The 17,578-nt window shown below is 67.2% G+C and overlaps 5 protein-coding genes across 5 annotated transcripts; 2 read left to right on the top strand and 3 right to left on the bottom strand.

Moving 5' to 3' along the window:
- Window positions 1–2,811: 2,811 nt before the first annotated feature.
- EMIHUDRAFT_449359 (hypothetical protein) lies at window positions 2,812–3,763 on the bottom strand (the record flags this gene model as incomplete). The annotated part of the gene is made up of 2 exons (XM_005786770.1): window positions 3,103–3,763; window positions 2,812–2,992 (listed from the first exon to the last, which is right to left on the bottom strand). Coding segments are annotated over exons 1-2 (828 nt in total), but the record flags the coding sequence as incomplete, so codon positions are not given.
- Window positions 3,764–3,876: 113 nt separating this feature from the next.
- EMIHUDRAFT_433987 (hypothetical protein) lies at window positions 3,877–5,200 on the top strand. Its single transcript, XM_005786769.1, has 3 exons — window positions 3,877–4,000; window positions 4,067–4,197; window positions 4,273–5,200. The coding sequence occupies exons 1-3, from the start codon at window positions 3,909–3,911 to the stop codon at window positions 4,791–4,793; spliced, it is 744 nt and encodes a 247-aa protein (XP_005786826.1). The 5' UTR covers window positions 3,877–3,908; the 3' UTR covers window positions 4,794–5,200.
- EMIHUDRAFT_420966 (hypothetical protein) lies at window positions 5,158–7,896 on the bottom strand. The gene is made up of 8 exons (XM_005786768.1): window positions 7,712–7,896; window positions 7,225–7,595; window positions 6,776–7,040; window positions 6,325–6,397; window positions 5,963–6,179; window positions 5,825–5,889; window positions 5,642–5,753; window positions 5,158–5,557 (listed from the first exon to the last, which is right to left on the bottom strand). Exons 1-8 carry the CDS (start codon window positions 7,801–7,803, stop codon window positions 5,460–5,462), a joined length of 1,293 nt encoding a protein of 430 aa, XP_005786825.1. The 5' UTR covers window positions 7,804–7,896; the 3' UTR covers window positions 5,158–5,459.
- Window positions 7,897–10,218: 2,322 nt separating this feature from the next.
- On the top strand, window positions 10,219–11,062 carry EMIHUDRAFT_202174 (hypothetical protein; the record flags this gene model as incomplete). The annotated part of the gene is made up of 2 exons (XM_005786767.1): window positions 10,219–10,331; window positions 10,678–11,062. 2 exons carry the CDS (start codon window positions 10,219–10,221, stop codon window positions 11,060–11,062), a joined length of 498 nt encoding a protein of 165 aa, XP_005786824.1.
- Window positions 11,063–11,332: 270 nt separating this feature from the next.
- On the bottom strand, window positions 11,333–16,778 carry EMIHUDRAFT_98771 (hypothetical protein; the record flags this gene model as incomplete). Its single annotated transcript, XM_005786766.1, has 7 exons — window positions 11,333–11,455; window positions 11,662–12,402; window positions 14,005–14,206; window positions 14,440–14,557; window positions 14,599–14,892; window positions 15,002–15,130; window positions 16,694–16,778. The coding sequence occupies 7 exons, from the start codon at window positions 16,776–16,778 to the stop codon at window positions 11,333–11,335; spliced, it is 1,692 nt and encodes a 563-aa protein (XP_005786823.1).
- Window positions 16,779–17,578: the final 800 nt, after the last annotated feature.

Genomic DNA, 17,578 nt, shown 5'->3' with positions numbered 1-17,578 from the left:
ATGTCGAGGTTGTCCAAGTCGCGGAGGACGCCGGTCGCAATCTCGACCTTGTCCACAGCCGCAGCGCTGTCGCGGCATACAGACTCGGCCTCGGTCCGCACGGTCAAAAGCTCCTGGTCGAGATCCCACTCGCGCCAGAGCGTGTTGCGCATCTCGGCCGCGTCCTCGACCATGCTCTCGGACCGGACGTCGAAGTTCCGGTCGCCGGGTAGGTACATGCCCGTCACGGCGTGGTGGGCGCACTGCCGCTCCGTCTTGTCGCCCGAGTTGTAGCCCCCCGTCCCCATGAGGGTTGACGCGTGGGTCGTGTACGAGCCGGTGTGCTGGTTGCGCGAGTCGTGCCCCACACGCTCCTTGCCCTCCTCGCGGCCGACGGTCCGGTCCTGCGACGTCACCTTGTGCACGACGTCTCGTAGCTCCTTGTAGTTCAGCTTCTTCTGAACCACTTGGTCGATGGGCGGGTCAGCCTTCTTCGCCGCTTCCTTCAAGTCCTCCGGGTTCAGCTTGCCGAAGCGCGTGACCTCCGAGTGCTGGGAGACCATGGGCAGAAAACAGCCGACGCCACTCACGACCTTCTCGATCCTCTTGCTGCTGTCCTCGTCCTCCGTCTGCGCCGTCTCGTGCTTCATCCAGTTGGTCATGTTGGGGAGCTTGATCTGGCCCGTGGAGAGGAGGTAGAAGCGACGGAGCGAGATGGCGACAAACGGGCAGAAGAAGACGTTCTTGTGCGGGATGAACTCGCGCAGGCTCTCGACCTTGTCCATCTTGTGGAGCGTGTTCACGCGCCCCACATAAGGGGAGCGCTTGTTGGAGAGGAACCAAAACGGACGCCCCCCTGCATCGAGCTGAAAGATCTCGAGAGAACCCCACGACGCATCCTCAACGTTCATGTTGCGCAGCCCAAACGCGAGCATGAGCGTGACGGTCGCCGCGAGGTTGAGGCCCTTGAACACGCTCATGTTGTACATCACGAGGAGCACGCTGAAGACCGTGCCAATGTCGACGAGCGTCGACGAGCGGCCGCTGCCGAAGGGGGTGCCGGCCTGGACGTGGTTGCGCTTGGTCTGCTCACGGATGTACGCGTAGAGCTCCGCCCTCGGCGTGATGCTGGAGAAGTACGTCTGGTCCGGCTGGAACTGCTTGAAGTGGTCGGTGAAGAGGCGTCGCAGGAAGCTGGGAGGGGGGGAGGGGGGGGGGGTGAGAGGGTGCGCGGCGTTGCAGGATTACAGGAATGTACTCACGTGTCGACAGCCTTGACATGTCCGTCTTTGATCTCGGCCTTCTCGTGGTCGATCTTCTTGTTGTCGAAGAACTTCTGGTAGACGTCGTCCTTGAGGTAGTCGCGGAGGATCGGGTCGTACCAGCCGCTGCTGCACCCGTTCAACACGTTGATCTTGAGGTAATCAACCGCGGCGTCGGCGTCAGCGACGCCGAGGTGCGCGGCCATGTACTTCCCGCCAGTTTTTATGAGGGTTTTCGTGGATTCGGAGTTGCCCTGTTCGTGGAGGAGAGGTGGCGAGGAGGCAGTGAGCGAGTGGTGCGGGAGGAGGGGGAGGAGGAGCCTGTGGGGGGGAGGAAGGAAGAGTCGCGTGCGCTGCGCTGCGCGCGCTGCATGCGCGCGCCGCGTGTGTCATGGTGGGAGCTTGTCTCCACGTGTCGGGGGGGAGCTGACGAGCCAGCGCCGGCGGCGGGAGCGCTGGGCAGGGAGAACGTCGCTGGGGAGATTGTGTGACCGGGGCGGCGAGCGAGCGTTGGCGGGCATCTGGACTCGGGCGTCGCACACACAAAATCAAAAAAGAAAGGCGCGGCGCCGGCGTGGTGGGTGAGAGGGCTGGTCGTAGTGAGGGGAGGGGGGTGAACGAGTCACGCACCATCATGGTTGGTGGCGAGGAGCGGCGGCGGAGAGCGGCTCGGTGGTTACGCGCGCTTGGCGCCGGCCGTGTGTGAGTCTCGTGTGAGTCTGGACCCCACGACTTGGCGGTAGGGGGGCGGAAGAGAGCGGCCGAGGTTTTCTTTTTGGCACACCGTCCTCCTCCTCCCCGAACAAGCTGGCGTCACCCGAACAAGCGCGCCGACACCGCCGCCTCGGGCGGGGCGGAAAGCGCGTCGGCCGCGGAGCGCAGGACGGACCGCTCGCACGCGCGGAGGCGGGAGCAGACGCAGTGCACCTCGGCACTGACGCCTTGCAGCCGAGACATGGTCGGAGCGAGGCCGAGGGCGGCCTCCCTGTCGGCGACCGCGGCGGCAGCCACCTGCCGCGCGCGCTCCATCACCGCCCGCCGCCCGCCGCCGCCCAGGAGAGCGGCGTGCAGCAGGCTCGGCCACGGGTCGCCCTCCTCGCCGCCCTCCTCCTCGCCGACCCGAGCCAGCGAGCGCCGCTCCGACTCGCTCGCGCCAACCACGCCGCCGAGCAGCGCCGCCGCCGCACGGTCGTCGTCCCCCGCGCCGCCCTCCGCGCCGCCCGCGTCCAGCGCGCCGACGGCGCACCGCCACTCCGCCTCCGGCGCCAGCAGCAGCAAGGCCGCCCCCACCAGCCGAGCAGTGCCCTCGCCGCGCGGACCGAGCTCGAATGTGAGCTGGTCGACGCCGTCCCACGGGCTGGGCTCGACGGCGCCGCTCCGCTCGAGCGCACCGCTTCGCTCCCGCACCAGCCGGGAAGAACCGCCGCCCTCCTCCCCGCCGCCCTCCTCCCCGCCGCCACCGCTCGCGGCGTGCACGGCCCGCGCCAGCGCCCCGAGCGAGACCTGAACGACGTCGTCGCCGTCGCCGTCGTCGCTGTCGTCGCTGCCGCTCCCGTCCTCCTCCCCCTCTGCGGCGGGGGGCGGGGCGAAGCCGCACCTGTAGACGAGGTCCGCCTACCAAGTCCGCAGCGCCAGGCACGTCAGGTGGCGCGGCACGACTGCCATCCGAGGCACATCCGAGGCAGGCATGGCGAGGGCGTGCCGTGGCGCCGCCGTAGGCCTGGGTCAGCTCCTCGCCCGCGCGGATGCGCCTGCGGCAGGGAAGTGACACAGTGTGGCGACAGCGGCCTCCATGTCGAGAAGGCGGGCGTGGCGGGCGGCTGCTGCGGTAGGGTCGGGCGGGGAGGCTGGTGTGGCGGACCTCGTCGCGACGCCCACCACCCACTTCGAGCCGCGCGGCTCAAAGGAGACGTTTGGCCGGCGCGCCCAGTTGAGCGTCGTGTTGAAGGGGGCGATGCAGCCGCCCCACCACGGGTTGGCGTGCGACGCGGCGAGCGCGCAGAGCTCCGCGTACCGCTCCGCGCCGCAGGCCTCCGCCACGGCCTGCGGGAGCGAGGCGTGCTCCTCGGCGAGCGCGCGGAGCTTGGCCTCGACGACGGGCTCGAGCTCCGTGCCGTCGAGCAGCCGCCGCTCCGACTCGCTCCACACCCACGGGCACCGCGCCGGCGTCAGCATCGCGAGGAACGGCGCCCAGTCGGCAGTGGCCTCGAGAAGCGCGAGGGCGAGGCGCCGCTGACAGTCGCCGTCCGTGACGTCCGCGTCGGCGCCCGCGGAGGTTGCGCCGAGGCACGCGGCGCGCGGCACGCGGAAGAGCTCCTCGCCTCGCCGCAGAGGCTGGAGCGCGACACAGCCGTAGCCCGCCACCACGCCCTCCCTCGTTGTCGCGACGCGCGCGCTAGACCAGACGACGCCGCGGCTCTTGAGCCAGCGGGCAAGCGTGGCGGCCAGCGGGTCGCCGCCCGCAGCCTCGGTGGAAGGAGGCGGCCGCTGCTTGCGCTTCCTGCTCATAGCACGTGGAAAGAGGAGAAACTCGCTCGCGAAAGAGGAACAAAACAACCTGCAAAGGAAGGAGAAAGAAAAAGAGGCGTGTTTTTCGGAGGAAGGAAGGTCAGTAAAAAAGAATTTCGCCGCCCAACTCCCACTCCCGCTCCTCCGCTCCTCCAAGGGATGGCCGCCACCGTGCACGCGCAGAACGCCTCGCACAAGATCGTGCAGGAGGCCGGCACTTTCAAGTCAAACACCAAAGTCTGCATCGACAGGCGTGCGCCGCCGCGGCGAGCGCGGCCTACCCGCCGCCTCCGAGAGCCGCGCTCTCCCCGCGCTAGGCTCATCGAGAAGGCGAACGACCTGGTGGACAGCCGGGCCGACCTGGGCGATGAGCGCACCCTCGCGATGCTCGACAAGTGCGAGGCGGTGCTGCGCGACCTGATCAGCTCGGAGGCCGCCGCGAATGCACGTGCGCGCGCTCCTGACGGTCCACGCCCGCCCCAATCGCTGCGCTGAGAGCGCCCGTCGCCGTCCCGCCCTCCAGTCGGAAGCGTCAACGACTACCTCTCCTCCGCCGCGCCGAGCGCGCCCGACGAGCTCGAGGCCGGCTTCAAGGAGCACCTCGAGAGCGCCGCCTCGCGGCAGCGGGCGGGAGGCAGCGGCGACGGGGGCGACGCCGCCTTCCGGGCGCACCCCGATGCGCGCCAGCTGGCGAGCCTGCGGGAGCGGATTGCCGGCGGTTCCGGCTCTGGCGACGACGACGATCCCGTCATGACGCAGCAGACGCTCAACTTCACTTGCCCCATCCTGCAGACGCGGATGAGCGACAAGGGCGAGCTGCGGCCGATGAGCGCGGCGCATCTGCCCGGCCACACCCCCCGCTGCGTCTTCTCGCACAAGGGCATCCACAGCTGGCTGGTTGGCAGCCGGCGCAGCCAGTGCCCCGTCTGCAAGACCCCCACCACCTTCAGCACCCTCAAGGAGTGCAAGTCGACGGCGCGCCAGATCCGGAGCAGCGCACACGCCGCCGACGACGACATGCCCGACGCCACGCCCGTCGACTGATGCGTCGGCTGGAGGCGTCGATCATCTCGGGCCTCCCAGCCCCGTAAAGGGGCACACGCCTCTGGAGGGCTCTCGGGCCTCGGATGGCGCGGCGGGGGGGTGACGCGGCTGGACGGCGGCGACGCCACGCCGTGGCGGGCTCTGGTGTATCGTTATCGAGCCGGCGCGCCGGCGGGGACGCGCAGGGGGTGGGTGTCGACTGGCGTATTGAGACGGCGCGTGTGCTGCTCTCTACCGGCTCGGTCAGAGCCGGGCCCCGAGCGCGCCTTGGAGCTCTTGCGGCGCGGCGCGCAACCCGCACGCCGCAGAGGCGTGTGATGGTGGGGGCTCAAAGCAACCACACACACACTACACACACGGTATGGCATACGGGAGTAATTTTTTCATGTGAACGTTCTTCTGGACGCCACAACACGTAGTCTCCCGGGACATGCGCAGCGAGGGGGTCGACACACCACAGATTATAGATTATAGATACAATGAATCTTCTCCGAAGACCGCGCCATCACGCCGTCGGAGGGGTCGAGGCACGCGGCTCCCGCGTCCCGGAACCGCCCGGTGGCGTGCGAACGGCGGGCGCGGCTGCCGTTGGCGGGACGCGGCCCCGTCCCCCTCCGCGGCCGGTCCGGCGGCGGTGGCTCCCCGGTGGCTCCCCGCGCGGAGCGGCTAGTCCGAGTCGTCGTTGTCGTAGTCGTGCTCCATGAAATCGACCTTGTACCGGAGGATGCCTCCCACCCCGCCAAACCCCTTGACAAACTGCGAGCCTGTCGCGGGGCGGGAGAGGGCTGCGTCAGGCCGCGCCCCCCGCGCTGGAGAGGGGCGGCGCAGGGCGGCGGCGGGCGGCGCGCCCTCTTGCGAGCGGTTTGTCACAAACTCGAGCGTCGCGCCAAAGTTTTTGTAGTTGGACGCGAACCACTCGACCAGCTGCACCTTGTCGACCACCTCGAGGTCGGCGCCCTCCTGCGCGGCGAATGCTAGGCGGCCCGTCAGAGCGAGGTGTGGCGGGCGGGAGGGCACCGAGCGGGCGGTGCCTTGGAGACGAAGTTGGACTTGTCGGCCTCCTGCTCGGGCGACATGTGCCTCACCTCCTCCTCCCCTGCACGCGAGCGGCGGCGGCGGGGTGACGGGCGCGCGGCTTGCGGGGGGAGGGGCGCGAGGCCGCCGCGCGCCACTGTTTGCGTCCTTGAGCGTGTACCGCAAGGTCGCCAGGTTCTCCCACACGATGAGGATCTGCACGGCGCCCATCTCGAGCCCCTTGAGCGTGTCGTCGATCCCAAAGCAAAACTTGCCCGTGTCCTGCGAGATCTGCTCAAAGTACTGCGAGATGAGCTTCTTCTCCTGCACGAACTTGACGTTGCCCAGCGTCTCGGCCGACAGCTCAATCGCCTGCCCGCACAAACGAAGGAACGCCTCACCGCGGCAGCATGCCGCGACCGCGCCGCCCCCCGTCTGCACGGCTATCTGCGCACGGCTGGGAACTCAACCCGCCTGTGCCCTCTCTGTAGGGAGTGCCTCCTCACCCCTCGACTACCTCGCGACTACCCAGCTCGCGCCTGGTTGAAGCCGTTCTCTCCGCCGTACGACACGTCCACCGTCTTGAGCACCTTCGCGGCAGAGGGAGGCGGCAGAGGTAGGCGGCAGAGGGAGGCGGCAGAGGGAGGCGGCAGAGGTAGGCGGCAGAGGGAGGCGGCAGAGGGAGGCGGCAGAGGGAGGCGGTAGAGGGAGGCGGCAGAGGGAGGCGGGGCGGCAGGTGGGGCGGGGCGGGGGAGGCGCCCCGCTTGCGGGCGGGGCGGAGGGGAGGGCGGGGAGGGGTGGGGAGGGCGGGGAGGGTGGGGAGGGAGGGGAGGGTGGGGAGGGTGGGGAGGGTGGGGAGGGAGGGGAGGGTGGGGAGGGTGGGGAGGGTGGGAAGGGTGGGGAGGGTGGGGAGGGTGGGGAGGGTGGGGAGGGCGCGCGCTGCCTTTGCCGCGAGCCGCTGGTCGAACTTGTCCGACTCGGAGAGCACCACCTTGAAGTCTGCCGAGCCGGCCAGCACCAGCCCAGACACGTTGCACTTGTCGTTGGTGATGAACATCTGCGTCGCCATCTCGGCGCACTTGGTCACGTAGTTTTGACGCTTCTCGAGCCGCAGCCGCGCGAAGCGCAGCGCCGACTGGCCGCCGCGGCCGTGCTTCTTCGGCAGGTCGACCGAGAACTTGTGGATCACCTCTCGGTGGTTGCCCGCCAGAGTGCCGTACAAGCAGCCGTTACCTGCCGGCAGAGGGGCGAGGGGGTGGGCTGGCGGCGGCGTCCGCCCGCTCGGGCACCGGACGAGGAGCGGTCAAGGGCGGCGGGCGGGGCGGCGCCGTCGCGGGGCGGCGTTGCGGCGGTGGTGTGTGAGGTTGTGTGTGAGGCCGTGTGTCAGGCGGAGGGAGCGGTGTCGGGGCCGGTGGACCGTCCATGATGATGAACCCGAACTTGTCGTCCGACATGAGGAGCTCCTGCAGCGCCTCGGTGTGGAACTTGTTGTCGCACAGGTACAGGGACGTGTTGATCGGCTTGAAGGGCTCGAAGTCGATGTTGACCTTCCGCTCCTTGTTTTCGTCGGTCAGGATCGTGCCGCAGTAGATGACGAGACCGTTCGGAGGAACCTTGGAGAAGAGCTTGAGCCGCTGCTGGGTCGAGGTGATGGCCGAGAGGACGGAGAGGCGATTCACGCGCGACTTGATGTTGGACGCCGTGCCGTACTCCTCGGCAAGCATCTTGGACGCCTGAGAGATCTGGCTGCCCGGCGGCAGAATCAGCGAGATCATCGACGTGCCGTTCCTGCGAGCGAGGCCCGGTGAGGGCGGAGCTGATCCGTGGCCGCCCGGTCTCCTCCTCGCCACGCGGCGCAGTGCATCCCGCCCAGGCTATCGCGGCAGGGCGTCGGCGCTGCGCACCCGCGTGCCGCCTCGAGGTTCTTGACGAGCTTCTTGACCTTCCAGATTTCAATCTCGGCCTCTGCGCGCTTGTCGGCCTCGGCGTCGGCCATCGCGACAAGCACTCGCGGCGAGGGCCTCCAGCTGCTGCGGGTCGGGCGCGCTTGCAGCTACGGGGACTCGCGTGTGCAGCTACACCTCGCCGCCGCCCACGTGGCGCCGGATTTCTTTTTATCCTCTCGCTCCCCTTTCCTCCCTTGCCTTTGTTTTGCGCAGGGTGGAAGAAGAAAACACAACGGAGGGCCCATCAGCCATCTAAAATGAACCAGGAACCGCGGTCGGTGGTCCCAGCCGCCAGCGGCAGCCATTCCACCCGCGCGCACATCACGAGACGCAACGCCAGCATGCCCAAGGCTCCCTCTCACTGCGGAGGGCCGCGCAGGAAGTTTGACCGCTTCTGCCGCAGGTCGTTGATGCGGGCGCTCGAGGAGGGCAAGTTGGCCTCGTCCGCAGCCACATCCCCGAGGGAGAACTGGAGCGCGGCCGTGGCGACGAGAAGAACCTGGGGGCGGCGGCGGCGCAGAGATGTGAGAGGAACGCGCGGAATGGGGAAGGAGAGACGGTGGGAGCAAGCGCATAAAAGGAACGCGCGGCTGTGAAGGTGTGGGCAGGGGCGCGCACTAGCACGAAGCCGACGACAAGCCTGTCGTCCAACTGATTCGCGATCGCACCGCTCTCCGCCGCCGCGGACGCGGACGAGGCGGTGCCCGCGACAAGCGCTGCGGCGGCGGCAGCGGGCGTGGAGCGCAGCAGCGTCAGCGGAGCAAACGCTGGGGGCGCCGCCCGCAGCGGCGCGCCGGGCACGCGGGGTCCGACGAAGAGGGCCGCAGCGGGCGATCCGTGCAGGAGGAGGAGGAGGAGGATCGTCGTGCGAGGCAGGCGAGGCGAGACTCCACACAGCATGATCACCGCCGTTCTAGGAAAAAGAATCTTACAACAAAACTCCCTCGCACAACACTGGGCACGGGACTGGCGCGCACTGGCACGAGCACAGGTACACCGGAAAAAGAACTCGGCAAGGGGCCCCTCCAATCTCCTGCCCCACCGCTTGGTAGCAGGTAGCATCGAGGGGTGGCCTTGTCTCCCACGTCGATGCGGGCGTAGGGGTAGGCGCGGCGGCCGGAATACCACGCCGTCCGACCTCGTCGGGAGGCGCAGGACCCGGACGCCGCGAGCAGTGTCGCCCGACCCGGAGCGACACTGCGGCACCGTCGCCCGACCCGGAGCGACAGTGCCCTTCTGGACAGTACCCTTCAACCGTCGCGTCGCCTTCCACGCATTGCTGGCAGAGCCCGTAAATGTAAAATCCCCTTCAAGCGCAGGCCCTGTCTGAAGCCGCTGCTGACGCACAGCCGGGGGCACAATCAGACCTTGGGCGCTGGCCGTCGATGGGCCTTGGTGGGTTGCCTAGCAATGCGAGAAAAGACTCTGCAACGAAGAACAATGACCAACTGCGCAGCTCACCGCCGCGGACACCGCGTTCATACCGCATTGCGAGCGTTGAACTGGCGGCTGACGACTGGCACGGAGTGAGTCCACAGTCGAGTCGAATGTCGTACGACCGAACGGCCATCCGTTGGGTGGGCTGACCCCAATCTTGAACGATACGCTCACAAATCACTGCCCGCCAGCACAAGTTCGGTATCAGCAGTTGAGTCGCATCCAGTGGATCGGCAGAGTCAGGGCGGGTTCTGCACCCAGGACCTCGCCCGTTACCCGCGTCACCACTAGACGCTCATCTCATCCTGCTCAATGATACGCTGAACAGCAAACTGTCCACCCCGACCACAAACACAGTCCATCGGGCTGGTCCATGTGGTGGCGGCGCCTTGCGGTGTGCACGAGATGCGGATCCGCGTGGAGACTGCGCGCCGTCCACCAGCCGCTGAATGGCTGTACGGGCTGTTCGAGCCGACAGAACAACGACAACTGAATGCGGAAATGAATGCTCTCGGCGCCAATGCTCTGATCTGTGTAGCGCCTGCGCGTGCCGCCCTGCGCAGCGGCCCATGGGCCTTTGCGATCCACAGCGCTCCGGCCATGGCGATTGAATCATGGCGCGAGGCGCGCTGGCTCCATGGCAGCACGTTGAAGCAAAGCAGGTGGGGACGAGGACGCGCGTAAGGACGCGTCGCCATCTCTGCTGTGAATAGAGGGAGAGTGCTGCAGCGTTGGAACCGTAGCTCGGCGCCTCGCCCTCAGCAGAGCGGGCGAGAAAAGCTGAAGCTGTTCGCGCCACTTTAAACAAAAAGAATTTTAAAACACCGCGCACAACACTGCCCAAAAAAACTCGATAGAAATTGTGCCAAGCCACGATAATCCTGCCCCTGCCAGACTGCGGGTCCAAATACCCCGGCGCTCGCGCGCGCCACCGCCCCCGAGGGTGCGACTGAGCCTGCCGCGCTCGATCTGGGAGCCACTCGGCGCCAGGTCGAACGGCGGTCGGCTCGGCCACTGCGGGGCGACGCATGATAGAGCATGCTGGGCGCCGCATCATCTACTACCGCTCCACGCCAAGGCGCGGGGCGGCAGTGCTCGTCGGCGCTCGCGGCGCTTCGGTGCGCTCGGGCGCGCTCACCATGTGGTCGTTCAGGGCGGCTTGCACGCGCCTGCACACACACACACACACACACACACACACACACACACACACACACACACACACACACACACACACACACACACACACACACACACACACACACACACACACACACACACACACACACACACACACACACACACACACACACACACACACACACACACACACACACACACACACACACACACACACACACACACACACACACACACACACACACATGCACACACACACATACACAGACACACAGCCCCTTCCCCTTCCCTCTCAAGACCGCAAGGGCGAGGACACGCGTAGGCCGCACCACTAGCGAAGCCCACAGGCACGGCGTCGGCCCTCCCTCCCCCGGCGTGGCTGGCGAGCCGACCCCTGACCCACTCCCTCCGTGCGGTGCCGCGCTGTGCCACTCCCTCGACCTCGCCTCTGCGTACGGTGCGCATGGCGTGCCGACTCATTGCGTCGCCGGCTACGCCAACGCGCTCGACTGGATTTGCTTCAGCCGCGAGACGCTTCGCGTGGTTGCTGTGGCGCCGCTGCCGCCGATTGACGAGCTACGGCGCCACATGGCGATCCCAAGCGCGGAATTCCCGTCCGACCACGTCTCTTTGGTCGCAGACCTCGAGTTCTACGACTACGTGAGTCGACATGAAATTAAGGCCGCGCTCGAGACGCGTTTATCGCAAGCGTGGCATCGGCATTGCCCATAAACTACTTTACTCAGGCTTGTTTGTGAGAGAGATGTTTAGCAATACCTTAAAGAGAGGTTTACAGGTGGGGGGTAATAGAGATTATCTCGCCGTCTAGCGCGCGGGAAGCCTCGGCGCCGGAACACGAGAGCCGGAGGAACGCGGAAGAGGGCAAGAGCGGATCGGCGCGGGAGCTGCGAGAGCTGAAGTTCAAGATCGCGGCGGAGCTGCGAGCTGGACGGTCAATACCAAACAACCATGCAAGCAACTCTTAACACTCCACATCTTCATTCACCCACGCTCTAGGAGGGAGGCCTCGGAGGGAGCCACGACGCCAGCCACGGCCGTGAGAGTGATTCCGCGATCCCTACACACGGCATCTAGCTCTGGCGAGTTGCTGCCCATGAGGAGGACCTGGACGACACGCAGGAAGAGGTTCGATTAGTGTGGGGCGAGTATGGGCGAGGGAGGGTGGGGGGGGGGGGTGCGTCTTGCGCCTGCAAGCTCGGGGCGGCCCCCTCCTTGAGGGCAGCGGCCAGCGCCTTGCAACCCTCGTCGCCAATTTGATTGAAGCGGAGTTCGAGCTTCATGAGCCACGGCGCTGCCCCGCTCGCGAGGACCTCCGCCAGCTGCGCTGCCTCCGCGTCGCCCCAGCCAAGGTGGCCGTAGTCCAGCTCCTCAGCCTTGCCAAACTGCTCCTCGAAGGCGGCCTCGTACAGCCGCTGCACCAGCGGCTTGTCGTCCTTGCCGTTGGTGAAGCTCTTCGTCTCCAGCTCCGCCGCGAAGCGAGACGGCAGAAGGGGAGGTCGCCGGCCACCGCCCTTCGTGCACTCGGTCACAAGGCTACCGCAAACGTACTCCTTATCGTCACGCATCTTGCTTAGGTCGAGTGACTTCTTGCCGTTCTTTGTCAGGCTCGCCCAGCTAGCCTCAGTGAAACACCAGCCGCGGTCAAAGTACTTGGCCACGTTGGCGCCCATGAGCTGGTCCTCCTTGTGGCCGGCAGGTAAACTAGTCAGCCGCAGCACGGTCGTTTGCGGGTGGGAGTAGAGCGTGCCGAGGCAGCCCAGGCCCTGCTTGAAGAGCGTGTTCTGCTCCTCGGTGCGCACGACGCCGTTGGCGGGGTCGGGGTGCTGGTGCAGCGAGAGGAAGTCCCAAAAGACGCCTAGCCGCCGGAATGCGTTGGGTCCGCTCAGCAGTGCCTTGAGTGCTTGTGCAACTCGGCGTAGGTTGTCGCCGTTCGGGTCGGGGTGGTCCTTGGTCAGCCACGGGTAGGAGAGCGCGGCGACGGGAAGCCCTTGGAAAGGTCTAGTCGCTTCGATGAGTTCGGGAAGGGAAAGGAAGGCCTCTTCGGGCAGTGCCTGGCGGTGAGTGAGAACGCCGCCCTGCTCGGCGTGATTGATGATCCATTGTGCATCGACGGCAGCGACGGCGCTGCTCGCGAGGACTGGCTCTAGGTCGCCGCCGCCGTACTTCCACCAACATTCGGCGGTGGATCCGGCGGTGGATCCGTTCTTGTCTCCACAAGGCGGTGGATAATACCACCGGCCCCGCCGCTCCTTGACCGCCTCGGGGTAGGCCTGTAGCAGCGCCAGCACCACCGCCTTCGACGCGCCCATCTCGCCGGCGCAATGCAGCGGCAGCATCTCCTTCTCGCCCTTCTCCTTGGCCGCCTCGGGGTAGGCCTGCAGCACCGTCAGCACCACCGCCTCCGACGCGCCGCTCGCGATGGCGCAGTGCAGCGGCAGCGTCTTCTTCTCGCCCCTCTCCTGGGCCGCCTCGGGGTAGGCCTGCAGCAGCGTCAGCACCACCGCCTCCGACGCGCCGCTCGCGATGGCGCAGTGCAGCGGCAGCATCTCCTTCTCGTCCTTCTCCTGGGCCGCCTCGGGGTAGGCCTGCAGCACCGCCAGCACCACCGCCTCCGACGCGCTCCACCTATCGACGGCAATGTGCAGCGGCAGCTTCTCGTTCTGGTCCCTCTCCTTGGCCGCCTCGGGGTAGGCGTGCAGCACCGCCAGCACCACCGCCTCCGACGCGCCCTTCCCGACGGCGCAGTGCAGCGGTAGCATCCCGTACTTGTCCCATTCCTTGGCCGCCTCGGGGTAGGCCAGCAGCAGCGCCAGCACCACCGCCTCCGACGCGCCATTCGACACGGCGTAGTGCAGCGGCAGCTTGTTGTCCTCGTCCTTCTCCTTGGCCGCCTCGGTGTAGGCCTGCAGCAGCGCCAGAACAACCTCCTCATCCACGGCGGGCTTCAGCTTCAAGTCGCCGTCATTGTCCACGCCCCGGCTCACGACCATCGCGCGGCCCTCGTAGATCACCTTCGCCCCAGCCTCCTTCGACTCGCCTTCGACCTCGGTCGCCTTGATGTAGTCGGTCTCGTAGACGGCCCACTGCAGTGGCAGCTTTCCTTCCTCGTCCTTCTCCTTGACCGCCTCGGGGTAGGCCTGCAGCACCGCCAGCACCACCGCCTCCGACGCGCCATTTGCGACGGCGCAGTGCAGCGGCAGCCTCTCGCCGTCGTCCTTCTCCTTGGCCGCCTCGGGGTAGGCCAGCAGCAGCGCCAGCACCACCGCCTCCGACGCGCCGCTCGCGATGGCGCAATGCAGCGGCAGCATCTCCTTCTCGCCCTTCTCCTTGGCCGCTCCTGGGCTCGCAGCAATTATCGCCAGCAGCTCGGCATCGGTGTCACCGCTCTTCAGCGCAGCGAAGAGATCTAGGATGGGCATCTTCGGCATCTTCCACACACCGCACGTCGTCGAGCGTGACAGCGCCTGAAGATTTTTCGCGAAGGACCCAGCCGAAATTTGTTTTTTCGCCTTGAGGGTCGATTCCGCATGACGGTTTTCTCAGCTAACACAGATAATATACACGAAATGCAAATGGACGAGGGCGGCGCTCTCGGCCACGCCGCGGGGCGGCGGCGGCTGCGCGGGCGGCGGCTTCGGCATCGCCATCACCACCGCCCCGGCCGGCGTCTGCCCGATCTTCGGGATGCCGTCGGTCTCTCCGCGGGGGAAGCTGCGCAATGCCATCAGCGCGGGGGCGACGTAGATGAGGAGGGAGCCGCCCGTGGCGCCTCCGAGCGCCGAGATCGTGTCGAGATCGATGCCGAGGGCGGCGACGCCGCAGAGCGCCGCGACCGAGGAGCAGACGACCGCGGGCCTGTTGACAGCTGGAGGTGAGAGCTCTGCTGTTCAGGCCCCGTGCGCCCAGCATGAGACCGCAGAGATTTCTGGCTGCCACCAGAGGGCGCTGCAGGGGTAACGACTCGCATCCCGGCTCATCTCGACCCCCTCCCGGCTAGAGTGCCGAGCCTCGCTGCTGCGGCGGGGGGCAGCTTGAGCATCTCGACGAGGGTCGTGCGGAAGGGCCTCTCGAGCAGAGGAAACTCGCACAGCACCGCCGCGCCGACGCCGAGCCGCGCCACCACCGCAAGCGGGTCCGCCGAGGCGTACGAGTTGAGGATGTTCGCGTCCGAGGCGGCGCCGAAGGTGAGGTATCGCCCTCTGCCGCCTCATAGGCAGCGACGCCGCCGCCACCCTTGCCGCCGCCACCCTTGCCGCCGCCACCCTTGCCGCCGCCACCCTTGCCGCCGCCCTTATCGCCGCCGATGCGGAGACGGCGCAGCAGCGGAGGGCTCAGGCGGCGCGCGTACTCGGCGAACTCCTCGTTGATCTCGGCGGCGCGCCGCAGCCGCACCGCAAGCCACGAGGGGGCCTCCTCCTCCGGCGCCCCCACCCTAGCGGCCTCCCCCGCCGGCTGCGGCGCCAGGGCCGTGAGGACGGAAGGAGCGTTGTAGTGCGCGAGGAAGGCATTCGAGACGAGAGAGACAAAGTAGGCGATGGCGCCTGAGGGGCGGAGCGTGGACGTGTCCTGGACGCGTCCCGGACGCAGCGCCACTCACGGGCGCAGAGGCGACGGCGCCGGCCGAAGGGAGCGAGCCGAGCCCTCCTCCACCGCCGCCTGCTCCTCCTCCTGCCGCCTCTGCTGAGGCGGCGCCGGCGTCCGCTAGCGCGGCGGCGTCGGCGGCGTCGTACGACCCGTCGGCGAGGCGGGCGATCATGCAGAGGGCGGTGACGAGGACACCTGGGGGGGGGGGGGGTTGGGTGGTGGTGGTGGTGGTGGTGGTGGTGGTGGTGGTGGTGGTGGTGTCGTAGGCGTGTCGCTTGGGCCAACAGCGTGGAGCGGTGAGAGGGCACCGGACTCCAAAGTAAGACGCCGTGCCGAGGGGTGCGAGGGAGGGGAGGAGGCAGAGCGGCGTGATGACGGAGGCGGCGCAGCCGAAGAGGACCGCCGTCCTCGAGACGTCCGCTGCCGGGAGCGCGAACAGCACGGCGAGCAGGTCGGTGCCGGTGTCCGCGATGACGGTGGCGCAGGCGATCGCTGCTGTGGAGCAGAGCAGGAGCGAGGCGACGGCGGGCAAGGCCGCGAGCCGTGGGCCGAGGGGAGGTCCAGGCGCCGACGTACGAGGGTTGCTCGGTCTCGACGCAGACACGGCCGATCAGAAGGAAGCCCCACGCGTTGAGGGCGCCGAAGAGGAGAAGGAGAGGCACCGCGAGAGCGATCGCCGACAACGATGAGTTTGTCAGCTCGCTGGAGCGGTACGACCCGTCAACGAACGAGTGGGAGGGGGAGGCTGTGGCGCCGATGCCGACGGCACGAGTCTATGTCGGCACTGCGGTGCTCGATGGCAAGCTCTACGTGGCGGGCGGCGAGAGTGAGGCTGACGGCGCAGCGTCCAACCTGGTGGAGCGGTACGACTTGGCTGCGAAGTCGTGGGAGGTGGTGGCGCCGTTGGCGTCGGCGCGGCAGGCTCACGGTGTAGCGGTGCTCGACGGCAAGGCATATGCTGTGGGCGGGTGGGGCGGCGGCGACAACCTCAGCTCAGTCGAGCGGTACGACCCTGCGACGAACGCTTGGGAGGCGGTGGCGCCGATGGCGACCGCACGGTATTCTCACGCCATGGCGGTGCTCGACGGCAAGCTGCACGCTGTTGGCGGGTACAACGGCGGCGAGGGCTACCTTAGCTCGGTGGAGCGGTACGACCCGGCGGCGGCGCGGCAGTCTCACGGCATGGCGGTGCTCGACGGAAAGTTGTATGCTGTGGGCGGAATCGACGATGACGGCGACCTTCTCAGCTCGGTGGAGCGGTACGACCCGGCGACGAATGCGTGGGAGGCGGTGGCGCCGATGGCGACGGCGCGGTTTGCTCTCGGCGTGGCGGTTGTTTGACGGCTGCTGTGGGGGGGGGGGGGGGGGCCGTGGGCCCCTCAAAAAAAAAAAAATTCTTAGCTTCAGCCCCCCTCCGAGACTAGGGACAGAACCCAGAGATACATACGTCAAAGGGACTGCGCCTCGCCCCCACTTGCCCTGACTACACAGGATAGCGTGCCCCGATAACGGCGACACATAGTGGGGGACACTGCGCAAGGAGGGGGTGCGAAGGCTCATTGGGGTACTAGGTGGGACCATGAGGGGGGGTGGGCGGGGTCCTGTGGGGGTGAAATGTTGCGCGGCGAATTCGAACCTACCCCCTCGCCGCGCCGATCCTCACGCGGAGGGTAAAACCCTGTGGGACAAAACCCCCCCGCGGTCGGCAGTCTTCAGAGTGGACCCCCCCCTCCCCAGCCTCCCCTGTGCATCTCGCACCCCCCCCCGCTCCCCATCGGTGACTCGCGAAGGACACGGACACTCGGGGTGAGGGGGGGTCCCCCCGGAGGGGGCTCTGGGGCATTGTTGGGTTGATCGCTCGTGCCGGTCTCGGGTCGATCTCGGGTCGATCTCGTGTCGATCTCGAGTCGATCTCGGGTCGATCTCGGGTCGATCTCGGGTCGATCTCGGGTCTCGGGTCGGTCTTGGGTCGGTCTCGGAGTGGTCTAGAAAAGAAAAAAATGCGGGGCGAGATGAGGCGAGATGAGGCGAGGTGAGGCGAGGTGAGGGGCGATGAGGCGAGATGAGGCGAGATGAGGCGAGGTGAGGCGAGATGAGGCGAGATGAGGCGAGGTGAGGCGAGATGAGGCGAGATGAGGCGAGTGGCGAGATGAGGCGAGATGAGGCGAGATGAGGCGAGATGAGGCGAGATGAGGCGAGGTGTACCTCGGCGAGATGAGGCGAGGTGAGGCGAGATGAGGCGAGCGGGTGAGGCGAGATGAGGCGAGGTGTGAGGCGAGATGAGGCGAGGTGAGGCGAGATGAAGCGAGGTGAGGCGAGATGAAGCGAGGTGAGGCGAGATGAGGCGAGATGAGGCGAGACTAGGAGGCGAGATGAAGCGGGATGTTGTGTGGCTGCTTGTGCTGCCAAGCAGGCAGCACAAGCAGCCATACAAGTGAGCTTTGGGGTTGTGTGGCTGCTTGTGCTGCCTGCTTGGCAGCACTTGCTGCCACACAACATCCCGCTTCATCTCGCCTCTTAGTCTCGCCTCATCTCGCCTCATCTCGCCTCACCTCGCTTCATCTCGGCTCACCTCGCTTCATCTCGCCTCACCACGCTTCATCTCGCCTCACACGTCGCCTCATCTGGCCTCACCGGCTCGCC

The sequence above is a fragment of the Emiliania huxleyi genome, assembly GCF_000372725.1.
Source record: "Emiliania huxleyi CCMP1516 chromosome Unknown EMIHUscaffold_15, whole genome shotgun sequence".
NCBI lineage: Eukaryota > Haptophyta > Isochrysidales > Noelaerhabdaceae > Emiliania > Emiliania huxleyi.
Note: the sequence above shows the minus strand (reverse complement) of the source record. Positions and strands in the feature narration are given on the sequence as shown.

Excerpts from the sequence above, each read along its gene's own strand:
- EMIHUDRAFT_433987 (XM_005786769.1), top strand. The coding sequence starts at position 3,909 with ATGGCCGCCACCGTGCACGCGCAGAACGCCTCGCACAAGATCGTGCAG. Across the intron at positions 4,001-4,066 it reads ACCAAAGTCTGCATCGACAG|GCTCATCGAGAAGGCGAACG; the intron begins GCGTGCGCCGCC and ends TCCCCGCGCTAG. Across the intron at positions 4,198-4,272 it reads GGAGGCCGCCGCGAATGCAC|TCGGAAGCGTCAACGACTAC; the intron begins GTGCGCGCGCTC and ends CCCGCCCTCCAG.
- EMIHUDRAFT_420966 (XM_005786768.1), bottom strand. The coding sequence starts at position 7,803 with ATGGCCGACGCCGAGGCCGACAAGCGCGCAGAGGCCGAGATTGAAATC. Across the intron at positions 5,890-5,962 it reads GCTCAAGGACGCAAACAGTG|GGGAGGAGGAGGTGAGGCAC; the intron begins GCGCGCGGCGGC and ends GCTCGCGTGCAG. Across the intron at positions 5,754-5,824 it reads AGTCCAACTTCGTCTCCAAG|GAGGGCGCCGACCTCGAGGT; the intron begins GCACCGCCCGCT and ends TTCGCCGCGCAG.